Genomic DNA, 11117 nt, shown 5'->3' on the forward strand with positions numbered 1-11117 from the left:
CGCAGATTCGCACAGTGGGACGCGACGTGCAGAAGGCTTCTGCGCCAGATATCAAAGATATATGTAGCGGTCCCAAGTGTATATATGATGTGGAACAAATAATGCTGCTGAGAGGTCTCGCCGTCTGTCTGCTCAGCGCCACGCAGTGGACAGGGGCGCAGGTCTGCAGGAAAGCATCGTCGGGATCATGAGTATCGTCCTGCTGATCTTCATAATGTCATCATGATTCGTATCGTCATCAGATGTGCTGTGATGACCAGAAAAACTATGACTATGCCTGACTTCATCTGCGGCTATAACCGTCTCCCGCCATCTGTCATGGCGATCACAAGCCGGTAATGTCAGTGATACAAGATCTGTCCTACGAGCGGGGAAAATAACGCACTGCCTGGATCAACATCTTTGTCGTCCGATGCAGGTACGACGGATGCTGCTGCTCCGGCATGCTCGGCAGGGCGGCCGACACATATTGCATCACAGTACGGGCCGCCCTGGTGCAGTATAGGCCCTCACTTGTACTAGGAGACAGCTCGGAAGGCGGTAGATGCGAGGTGGCAGGGGCAACTAGAGAAGCGAGGAACAGGTTACTAGAGGGAACTTGCCCATAGGCCTTCAATGTACCTCTGTGCTCCTCTGGCCTCACACGGGTGTATCCCGCTTCGTACCATGCGGAAAAGCTTCAACTAAGAATCGGATTGCGAGATATACCAAATCCGGCTGATAGTGATTACAGCAGAGCCAAAAGTGTAATCAGACAAAAATCGAACGGATTTTGGACAGGAGCGCTCAGATTCTGCTGCAATCGGAATCTGGGTCACACGATTATCAAAATCCCGCAGATAGTGCCCAGGATGCTGTCCGCGGGGGCCCTGTGTACTCTTTGGCCGAGATCTCTTCGGCCGAGGGGATGACTCAGCCCGATTTGAGCACCGCAAAGTCTCAGAAGCGCCGCGCTGCAGTCACCGTTTCTTCGACACCTCCACCAACACCCCATCGGCAGTCGTGCCTGTATAGGAAGTTTTTACTCAGTCATATAGTGAAAGACTTAGCAAAGTAGCGTGGAACAAATGTAAATGGTATCATAGAGCATACAGCACATGCCACCTCATCGCGCGCAAACCACATTAACGCATCTTCACCATGAGTAGATACCGCAATCTGATTTGTGTCGTATCGTATACGATATACTACACCAACACATGAGCACCCGCACACCCGCACACCAGAGAAAGAACACGCACCTCGTTGTACTGGAGCCACAAGTGCGGCATCTGGTCCGTCGGTCCGGGGGAGACATCGTGGGCGGGGCCCTTGGGCATGTGCACGCCCTTGAGCTCAGGGTTGCCAAGCGCCTCGCCGGCATCCTGCCACTCCGCGGGCTGTGTACGCCCGAGGCCCTTGGTCGCGCGTGCGCCGGCGGTGCGACAGCCTTGGTCGGCATTATACTCGGCGTTCACACGCTCGTAGAACGGCTTCGCGGCGACCTCGCATAGGAGGAGCAGGCCCGTGCCGTTACTTAGGTTCGCATAGCAGTAGTTAGCGGACTTGGACATCATCTGGTCACAGCGTCGTCAGCGTACGAGACTTGGGTTACGGGAGCAGAGAAAGACGTACGTCGGCGAAGTATACGCCCTTGCCGAACATGTAGCCGGTGGCAGGCGCCTCAGGCGGCGCGATGCGCAAGCCCTGCTTGAGGATGCCTGCGAAGTTGGTTGTGCGCGAGCCGTGCCAGAGCAGCAGCCGTTCGCCGTCCGGTAGCGCGGCGTTGCCCGCGGCAACAAACGCGTCCGCCTCTTCATGACGCTCGACGCGGAACGCATTCATGACTTGCGCTCGGATGTGGTGCGTTGCGCCATGCGTGTCCCGCACGTATCGCTTGAGTGTAGCCCACTCGCCGCTCCCGCGCGTGACCGGGTCCATTGCCGTCAACTGCAGACTCTTGAAGTGTCCATCGAGTGGGTTGATCGGCTCTCCCGTGAGATGGTCCTTCGAGACGGTCGATGAGATCAACTTGGAGGCGACTTCCATGTCGCCGAGCGCATCTACAAGGTCGAGCTCGCGCTTGAGGAGCTGGACGCTGTTGATTACTGTGGGACGGTTCCGACCAAAGTTATGTGGGATGATCCTGAGGAACGGCGAACGAGCGGTGGTTGGCTTCGTCGAATACACTCGGCTAGGACCAAGCACTTACGAGTAGTAGCGTTCGGTTAGAGTTTGTGCGGCGCCGTCAAGGCCTCCCAGGTTCCTAGAGGTCTGGCCGCTCGGGTCCTGCAGGACCTCGGAGAGCGTCTGCGTACAGCGTAAATTCGCACATCATGGACAAATAGCCGTAGTTGACCCACTTTGAGGGCGGAGAAGCCATTAAGGATGGTAGACTTTGCGAGTTTACCGAGAGGAAGTTTGTTCGCGTCATAGTTCATCGAAGACAGGTGGGCATCGATGAGCCTACCGACATACAGTCAATTCCTTCACAATCTGCCATATAACCATGTGTAAGACGTACTTGGACGAGAACATAAGCCTGCACAGCTCCTGGACCTCAGGCGGCAAGGTCGAATCGGGGATTTTCTCGGACTCCTCGTCCTCCGCCTTGCCCTTGCCTTTGTCGTCCGCTTTGTCTTCGTCCTCGAACGAACGTTCAATCCACGTGTACTTGCCTGGGCGTGCCACCATGTTGAAGCGTGCCTCCCAGCTCACGGCTGCTTTCTTCTTAAACTGGTCTTTGAACTGATATATGCCTATTGAAGGATTGAAGGGGCCCTTGACCTGCTTCTGTCCCGTCTCGCCGACGCGGCCCCAGCGCGTGAAGAGCGTTACGCTCGAGTCGTTGCCGATCGGATGCAGGAGCTGAACGACATAGAACCTGCGGGGAAAAAGGGTTGGTGAGAGAACAAATAGATCAGTGGGTATGTACACACTTGTTCGAGTTCTTCCCGATGTTGGTTTGGTTGAGCATGGCATCCCAGACACCTTCGGTGTTGGTATAGACCTGATGCGTGTCTGATACGGCGCATTAGCGAGGATGTGGCGGCACCGGCATGGGCGGCATGGTACTCACCGACCATCCCAGAATGCGGGTCGACAGGCGCAGCACCACGTTTGACCACAGTGACCTACACAAGGACTCGTTAGTTCGACGCGACTTCGTGCGTTTATCCAAGCACATACCATCTTCTTAGCTTCCTCCCTTTTATCCTCCTCCTTGCCGTCTTTTTGGTCCTCCTCATCGTCCTTCTTAGCGTCGGATGTCTTAGCTTTCTTCGATTTGGGCTTTACTTCCTCTTCCTCCGCATCTTGCTCCTCTTCCTCGTCTTCGTCTCGGGTACGTTTGCCCTTGCCCTTTGCGGTGGTCTTGGACTTAGTAGCGGCACCTTTGGCCTTCGTTTTGGCCGCGGCGGGCTCCGCGTCGGCGGGTTTGTCCGACCCAGCCGCGCCGTCGGTAGTGACGGCACCGTCAGTGGCGGCAGTGGCAGCCTTTGCGGCGGTGCGTGCGCTGGAACGTGTCGCCCTGGCTGCAGGTGCAGGTGCAGCGTTAGTGCCATCGGTCGTGGCGGCGGCGGCTGCAGCGGCGGCTTTCTTTCTCGGAGGCATGTTTGCTAGCTACGCCGTGTTAGAGTGGCCAGTTAACGTCTGGAGCGGGGAGAAGGGGCGTTTTAGGCGTGGTTGGCTGTGGGCAGGAACAACCTGGGTGTTCTCTGGACATTTCTGCCCTGGATGCACGCCTCTTTATACCTGGTAGGTTTGGCCAGGGGCCGTGGGATGCCAGACGCGTATTCTCTGATGGCGCGATTCGTCGGGCTTCAGTGCCCGTACTATTTCATATATGGTACGAAGCGCATCAGCTATGTGTCAGAAGACCCGAGCCCCGCGCGTCGGCTTACCCAATTGGGGACGTATGCGGTGCCGACCCGTATGACTCGCGCGTCGGGTGATCACAATGTGCGTCGGAATGTCGGCATGGCTGGGCAGAGGGTTGCCTTGGGGCAGGATGCTCCAACATCGCGCAAGACATCTCCCGACGCCCCGACGTACCCGGCGTCTCCGATAATTAACCTCACTTAGCGTCCTGCCAACACCTTCCTTTCCCGCCGACAACGATATTCCATCCCCGTTGCCTACTAAGTAAATTTGTATACTCTTCCATTGAGCTCAATCCACTATACCTGATCCCACTAGTACTACGTCATCGTCCGACGTTCGCGAATTGTAAGGGCTTGCCGCGAGTGACGATGCCCACTAGGTCTACCAACACCTACTCAGAAACGCCGGCCATCGATGCAGGCTCTGTCGATAAGACGGTGAAGATCGAGCTCATTCCTGAAGTAGCTGAGCTCAGCCTTTCGATCTCGACGCCGGAACCGAGCCTGCGAAGGTCGACCAGAAAGCGAACCATCTTATCAGTCAAGGAGGAAAGTGACACCGAAGATACTCCTGCAAATTCCACTTCGAAAAGACGTGTGCGAAGGAAGGATGCAAGCAAGCAAGAGGCTAACGATGGCGACGTACTTCCCACCCTTCGGTCGACCGGAACACCCAAGATTGCTGCGAAGCGCAAAGTAGCACGAAAAACAACATCGTTGAGCCCAACCAAAGTCAAAAGGGAATATGCTCCGCCTGAAGCATACGCTCACCTCGAGTATCTAACAGACTACTTGAAGGAGCATTTAGATGGTAAGTGTTCCAAACGGCCATTGCACAACTCTCGTTAACGCCTCCATTGCTTCTGTGCAGTAATGTTCTGCGGCATCAAGTATCGTACCTGCCAATTCTCATCGCTAGCTTGTAACTGACTCGTCGTACAGCCCGGGTTGCGTATCAGCCGCGGTTGGTCACCACTTTGCGCACCCCACGAACCACTTCTGGCGTGCATTGCACCTCTCGGGCTTCACTGATCGACTACTTAAGCCTTCCGAAGATTCGACTCTCCCAAAATCGTATAACGTTGGGCTGGCACGTCGTTTGTCTCTCCTCGCCCCACATAAGCTAATTTCTGTATGCAGACGGACCTCGTCGCACGCCCTAGTGCAGAGGTAAGCTCCACATTGTATCAGTTCCGCCAAGGTGTTCTCATCCCAAGCTGGCCCACAGCAAGCAGAGCTGTCAGTCGACGACATGCACACCGGCGTCCCCGTGCTATTAGCTAAGATCGTACGCTACATGCCGCGCGTCTTGTGCTTCGTGGGGAAACAAATCGGCGAGACCTTCCTCACTCAGGCGCTCTCCGTCACATCTTCATCGCCCAGCGGTGAACTAGAGCTCGCTGCAGAGACTGAGGCCCCCGGAACGGCGGACAAGACAAAGAAGCAGGCGAAGCCCAAGAAGCCCAAGTTCGCGAATGGCTTCCAGCCATACAAGGTCGTCCACGCACCAGGTAGCATCGTGCGCGAGACACTGTTCTTTATCATGCCGAGCACATCCGCTCGCGTCACAGGATATCAGGTGCGCTCTCACCTTTACCTTATGTCTAGCATTAGGGATGACTAGCTTTGTCTGTGTACGCTGACGATGTCTCCATGGTAGTTGCAAGACAAAGCGAACATCCTGCGGACGCTGTATGACGAGGTGCAACGCATGAAGGCGGGCGAGGGCATGGACACCTGCAACATGCGTGTAATCGGGCTGCCTGCCGTCAAGGCGGAGCCGTAGGTAGCGGGCGAAGGACATGGATTAAAGGATGAGTTGTTTCTTCGCTGTGCGTATCTCTGCTACTTTACTTTGATTATAAAATTGCACCGTGATTGTCTAGTAGGTCTAGCGTACAATTTTCAGGTCAACTGGCTTTGTTCATGCCTGTTCGCGCCAACCTGGCTGCTTCTGCCGTCGCGACGGGAGTTGGCAGTGTCCGTTAGAAAGTTGCGCTGTACACCTTCGTAACGTGCAGATGCGTAGAACACGGTGTTCATACCTTTCAATACCCGCAGTTCACGACTTTCATTGCTCGTTGGCGAGGGGCTCGGACTGAAGGAGTCTTTCGCCCGGCAATCTTCCATACAGCTTCTTTGAATTGGCGTCCATGTCGTGATTGGGAGCCGGCGCCATGTGGGATAAATGTTCAAACGTTCACGCCCAAGCTTCAATGCTTCAAGCTCAAGTTCGCACGACCGTGATGCTGTGCGCTGCCGACTGCGGGCGCTCAGTCCCTCCTCTCCCGCTGTAATCCATCATATTCACGTATGTCCGACATTGGATTGCGCGCGTGGAGCATTGTCTCGAAAGTATTATGTGAGTTTGTGGCTTGATTACCTGTCTTGCAAGCACTAGACTTTTGGCCAACAGGCTGCGTCCAGCGCAGTGGAACGCGCTCCGTCGAGGATGGCGAAGCGTACAACTTATCGCAGAGAGACAACCACACTCCACAGACCGTAAGTGTCCACGATCGGCGGTGGTCGTATAATATTGAAAGAGGCCGACTGGTCTAGAATGCCGGCACAGGGAACATGCCTACCCCTGCCGCTCCACTGATCCGAGATCGGCCTTCGAGGGTACGACACTTCGTGCTCAAGGGGACATCGGTGAGGATCCGAGGCTACGACGTTCCCTGGGAGAAGAACGACGTCGGGAAGATACCTGTTTTCTACGGCGGACTGCTGGGTCCCCCGACAGAATCTTGGATGCTATACCGTGATCAAAGGGAGTGGCGAAGGAGCGCATGGGGACTAGCGCAGATTGCGCTATTGGGCGCCGCGGCAGAGGAAAAACTCTTCCAAACTTCCGGCCAGGGGGAACGTTTCACCCTCAGACCGACAACTCGCTCTTCCGTTCCTTTCCAGTGGGTACATGTAGGCCCCGGCGCCATTCCTGATACACTTGCCGACCTTTCATGCGCCACCATGAGCATCGCAGATCTCCTTCACAATCTCAATACCGTCCTTGGTGCAAATCATCTGCTGGGTACGGAAGGCATCGATGACTTGCTCGAGGAGATTAGAAGAACGTCGCACGATTTTGGAGAAGCTTATGGCAAAGTGCGAGCCTGGTGGACGGGGCCGGAGCTTGGTAGAATGGGGAGGAGGCTATATGCGATGCTACGCGAACACGAAGCGGACGACGAGGCCTTCCGACAGCAGGTCACCCAAGGATTCGCTCTTCAAAAGTCAGGCGTACGTCCAAGGCGTGTCTGGGACCTGTACAGCAACCGCGTCCTACCAACTGCCACGGTTCCAGAGTATAAATATGATCGCAGCCCGCGAAGCCTACCTTACCAGCTGTGGACTGTGTCCCATAGCTGGGTGGCCGAAGAAGAGCAGGAGAATATCTGGACACCTGTCAACAACAACCAATGGCCTGTGCCTCTACCGCGCGCTACGAGCTTGGGGCACGTCCGTGTCGAGCTGCTGAACATGGGCGCCGAGTACGTCTGGCTCGATGTGCTGTGTCTAAGGCAGCAAGGTCGCAAGGAGGACGAGGCCCAGCGGATTGAAGAATGGAAGATCGACGTGCCCACGATTGGATATATTTATCAAGGTGATCCAGATGATAAACGTCGGCCGTGTATCACATATTTCAACGGCCTCGGGCTCCCTCTCGACACGTCGCCAAACACTTTGGCGTCCGGTAGACACTGGTTCAACCGTGTATGGACGCGGCAGGAGACCTTATTATCCTGGCTGCCCGGAGGTCTGACAGGGGAGCCGCTTACCGACGGAGAGGAATTCTTTTCCCGCTTGAGGGCCCTTACTGAGCAAGCCGATGCACAGAGCGAAGGTCTTGCAAAAGAGCTAATGGGCCGTAGCTGCACCAAAGAGCTGGACAGGATCGCCGGCCTCGCGTACTGTCTGCGGTGCCCCACCTTACCACTCTACAACGAGGCGGTCCCGGTGGAGCGTGCATGGGAGCTTCTTTTGAAACACGTGCCCGATGGTTGGCGTACGGACGTATTCCTCCGCAACCCGGCAGACACACCTTTCGCACTCTTTCCTTCATGGAGAGGATATGGGACCGCCGGACCCGCCCTCTATGGCACATTGCTCGACGGATTGAACCCCCTGCAGCTGGTGGACCAGTCTCAACTTTACACCGGCGACCCAGGACAATATTATCATATCGCAGATTTCGTTGGACCCTGCCGGATTACGTGCACTAGCCACAGTACGACAACGGAAAACTGGCCGCCGGGAGCGCTCAGGCTTCGTCTTGACGTCAAGGGCGCATCGACCTTTACGTTGGTGCCCGAGGGCATACACGGCGTGGTCCTACAGGATGCGGTCTACACTTTGATTCGGTTTCGCGGGTACTACAGAGAGGAGGAGTGTTGGGTCATAGCGGAGATTATTGAAGATCGGGATGCTCGAGGATTCGAACGTCCCGCCGTCAAAGCAGTGAAGTGGGCCGTCATGCGCATTATTCCGGACTACCGGTCAAAATCGTCACGGAAGACCAATTGGACCCCAGTCGATTACTGGGCTAAAGTGTGGCGGAATAGCAAGCAGGGAAATGTAATGTACATAACTGGAGAGGAGGCGCAGCAACGGACGAAGTACAAGGATCAGTATATAGCAGCATTCGAGAAGATTAGAGCACTTGGAAAGACGTTTATCATTACCTAGCTACCCTATTATATTCCGGCATTGTGGTGGCGCAATAAAACAACTGTCTACAACCGGCTACTCCGTAACTTCATGCTACGGCATTATCGGCGACACTGCTAGTGCCAGCCGCAGTTTTCACAGTACTAGCTGTACGCGCACCATAATTAAACGCGCTGAATAGTCGCAGACGCGGATCCCTGCAAACTGACCATGCGTATAGCCTGCAGAAGTGGCCAAGAGGCTGTCCAAGAGTGGTAGCGGTTCGGAAGAGCGAGCCTTCAAGCTTCAAGCTCAGGCGTCTCCGGCTCAGGCAACATGCGCATCTTGTGAGTAATGCGTTATTTCGTCTCAAGAACAGGGAAACCGCGATACCAGAAGATGACCGGCCAAATAGCAGTAGAGCAGAGATTAGATCTCACCGGGCACGTAAGCGGCAGTCATGCACGATAAAACCCAATCAAGAGACCATTTGGAGCGACTGACGAAGACTGATGCCCCGAGACGAGAACCAGGATGTGAACGGCATCATACAGGAGATTACATGAGGCTCCTGGTAAGACAAGATACTAACCATTTCCGGATGGCTTTCAAGATGCGCCTCTAGGAGTCCGTCGTCTACACACCTCTTCCCATTCTCGTGGAAGTTCGCTTGAGTAGTCCAAACTTCTATCGGTTCGCCGGTCGCAAAAACCGAGGACGATTCACGTCTTCGCCACGTTTGTAGTAGATGTGCGAGGATGTGCAAATCCGAGATGTGGCTGGCGTTAAGTGCACCCACGCGCCACACGAGGTGGTAATGGCCGCAGATCTTCGCGACAGTGAGAGCAGGAAACAGCGAGCGAGGGCAGTCCTGCTCGAAACCTGACGCGCGTCTCCAAAGCTCAGGCTCCATGTCGCCCCACGTTTCGTACTGTATGAAGAGCTCCTCAACAGATGTAAAAAAGCGGAACATCTCATGCCATCGCACCTCGCTGGTAGCCACGGGTTCGGCAGAGTGCGCGGAACGAATATTGGCTTGAGGGAGCTGCAGAAGGAGTGTGTGGAGAAAGTCGGCGGAAGGATAGAGCATGTCGAGGCAGGAGCAGGCAGGGTTCTTCGCATCCTTTGCTCGTAACTCTTCGAGGGACAGACGCTCCCTCCAGAGGCATACTCTGAGCACCAGGGAGATTGTGGAGACGACTGGCAGAGACTGCGGCGGGGTGTGGTCGACCGAGTTGAATTTTTCAAGGAACGAATCGACTAGAAGCTCGTATGGAGGGTCTTCGAAGACACGCAGAAATCTTAACTTAATGCTTGCAGATTCCGGATAGACGAGTCGGTCGAGAAGGTGTGACCCTCCCACGAGGCACTGGTCGCGCACTTGAAGCGAATGGAGCTGACCTAATACCGCGGTCTGGCAAAATGGGAGCAATCTTGGTTTACCCTTTAACGAGGCGGAAGTGGTGGATGCATTCGGAAAAACGAGGTTCTCAAGCTGCCCAGCTTCTCATCCAAGTCAGCCAGTGCAACTTAGATAAAGCAAAGAGATGTACCTTCCTTAAGCTAGCCCATGTCAAATTGATGTTGCTTGCAGCAATGTCGGAGAAGAAACCGGCTGCTCGGCACGGACTGGAAATTCCCGCTCCGATTGAACCTTTCGATCACTCTACACTTGCAATTGCATCTCAGACGTAAAAAACCAGTGCACGCTTTTGTTTTGACAGCGACTAATAGCATCTGGCCCCTCGACCAGCTGTTTCACTCGTGCGACCGCAGTATGCTCGATCCCTACAATGGAGCCGTGCGAGAAGTCAAGGAACTATATGGTTATGACATGGATAGGAGGGCCTACACATTTCTAGTGGTTGAGGGTCCGGTCCTAAGGACCGGTTGGGACCGGGACTCAGACTGAGACTGGACTGATTAGGACTGGGTACAGTCCAGTCCTACATCAGTCCAGTCTTGGTCATGGTCCTTGGTCCCAGATGGCCTCGGATGTTCTTAGGACTGGTCATGACCGGTCAGGACCAGTCCCGGACTGAACAAAATGCGACAAAATGGTGGCAGCCAAGCATTGACTTAGCTACCAGCAGATGTATATTTTGATTTCTGAATAGCTGCCACAATTCCGTAGGCTTATTCAACTATACAGGGGTGTTTAAGCACAGATCAATTCATTGTTCAAAAGTACTCTAATTTAGACTTATTTGAAGGCAGTCGCACATTCAGCCAAAGCTGCTGTGTGACGGAAGTGTGACTGGCTTACCGGCAGATGAGATCAAACTATATAGGACATCCGGCATACGCCGGAGTTCTCTGACCGCCTTGTGGGGAGTGACATACCAGAAACAGTAAAAAAAAAACAATTCCACATCAAGATGGCAAAGTCTGCTGAAAAGAAGGCGGTAAATGCCACGGTGAAGAAAGCCGCTGGGAAGACATCCGCAACACTTACTGCTAAACGCAAGGGGCAGTGCAGTCTCCGACTTAGAAGACAGTGACACCAATGACGCAGCAAAGGAAGCGGCCAAAGCGTCTGCGCAAACCGTCCCGCCGTGCCAAGGAGGCCAAAGGAAGCTGAAAAGATGAGGACACAGGGGAAGACGACAC

General features: G+C 54.6%; 3 protein-coding genes across 3 annotated transcripts; 2 read left to right on the forward strand and 1 right to left on the reverse strand.

Annotated features, from left to right (window-relative positions):
• Positions 1-1023: 1023 nt before the first annotated feature.
• On the reverse strand, positions 1024-3669 carry PHACADRAFT_246186 (uncharacterized protein). The gene is made up of 9 exons (XM_007389731.1): positions 3169-3669; positions 3059-3113; positions 2919-3000; positions 2504-2863; positions 2343-2445; positions 2192-2289; positions 1615-2125; positions 1242-1556; positions 1024-1187 (listed from the first exon to the last, which is right to left on the reverse strand). The coding sequence occupies exons 1-9, from the start codon at positions 3589-3591 to the stop codon at positions 1125-1127; spliced, it is 2010 nt and encodes a 669-aa protein (XP_007389793.1). The 5' UTR covers positions 3592-3669; the 3' UTR covers positions 1024-1124.
• Positions 3670-4028: 359 nt separating this feature from the next.
• Positions 4029-5875, forward strand: PHACADRAFT_203552 (uncharacterized protein). Its single transcript, XM_007389732.1, has 6 exons — positions 4029-4671; positions 4732-4750; positions 4803-4941; positions 5001-5030; positions 5089-5439; positions 5521-5875. The coding sequence occupies exons 1-6, from the start codon at positions 4230-4232 to the stop codon at positions 5644-5646; spliced, it is 1107 nt and encodes a 368-aa protein (XP_007389794.1). The 5' UTR covers positions 4029-4229; the 3' UTR covers positions 5647-5875.
• A 528-nt stretch (positions 5876-6403) lies between these two features.
• Positions 6404-8603, forward strand: PHACADRAFT_246188 (uncharacterized protein). The gene has a single exon (XM_007389733.1). The coding sequence runs from the start codon at positions 6438-6440 to the stop codon at positions 8544-8546; it is 2109 nt and encodes a 702-aa protein (XP_007389795.1). The 5' UTR covers positions 6404-6437; the 3' UTR covers positions 8547-8603.
• The last annotated feature ends 2514 nt before the right edge of the window (positions 8604-11117 follow it).

Source organism: Phanerochaete carnosa, assembly GCF_000300595.1.
Source record: "Phanerochaete carnosa HHB-10118-sp unplaced genomic scaffold PHACAscaffold_1, whole genome shotgun sequence".
Lineage (NCBI taxonomy): Eukaryota > Fungi > Basidiomycota > Agaricomycetes > Polyporales > Phanerochaetaceae > Phanerochaete > Phanerochaete carnosa.

Coding starts and splice junctions, on each gene's coding strand:
- PHACADRAFT_246186 (XM_007389731.1), bottom strand. CDS start 3,591: ATGCCTCCGAGAAAGAAAGCCGCCGCTGCAGCCGCCGCCGCCACGACC. Junction 1,557..1,614: donor AGGGCGTATACTTCGCCGAC/GTACGTCTTTCT, acceptor CGCTGTGACCAG/ATGATGTCCAAGTCCGCTAA. Junction 1,188..1,241: donor TGTGGCTCCAGTACAACGAG/GTGCGTGTTCTT, acceptor GTGTTGGTGTAG/TATATCGTATACGATACGAC.
- PHACADRAFT_203552 (XM_007389732.1), top strand. CDS start 4,230: ATGCCCACTAGGTCTACCAACACCTACTCAGAAACGCCGGCCATCGAT. Junction 4,942..5,000: donor CTCTCCCAAAATCGTATAAC/GTTGGGCTGGCA, acceptor TTCTGTATGCAG/ACGGACCTCGTCGCACGCCC. Junction 5,440..5,520: donor CTCGCGTCACAGGATATCAG/GTGCGCTCTCAC, acceptor TCTCCATGGTAG/TTGCAAGACAAAGCGAACAT.
- PHACADRAFT_246188 (XM_007389733.1), top strand. CDS start 6,438: ATGCCTACCCCTGCCGCTCCACTGATCCGAGATCGGCCTTCGAGGGTA.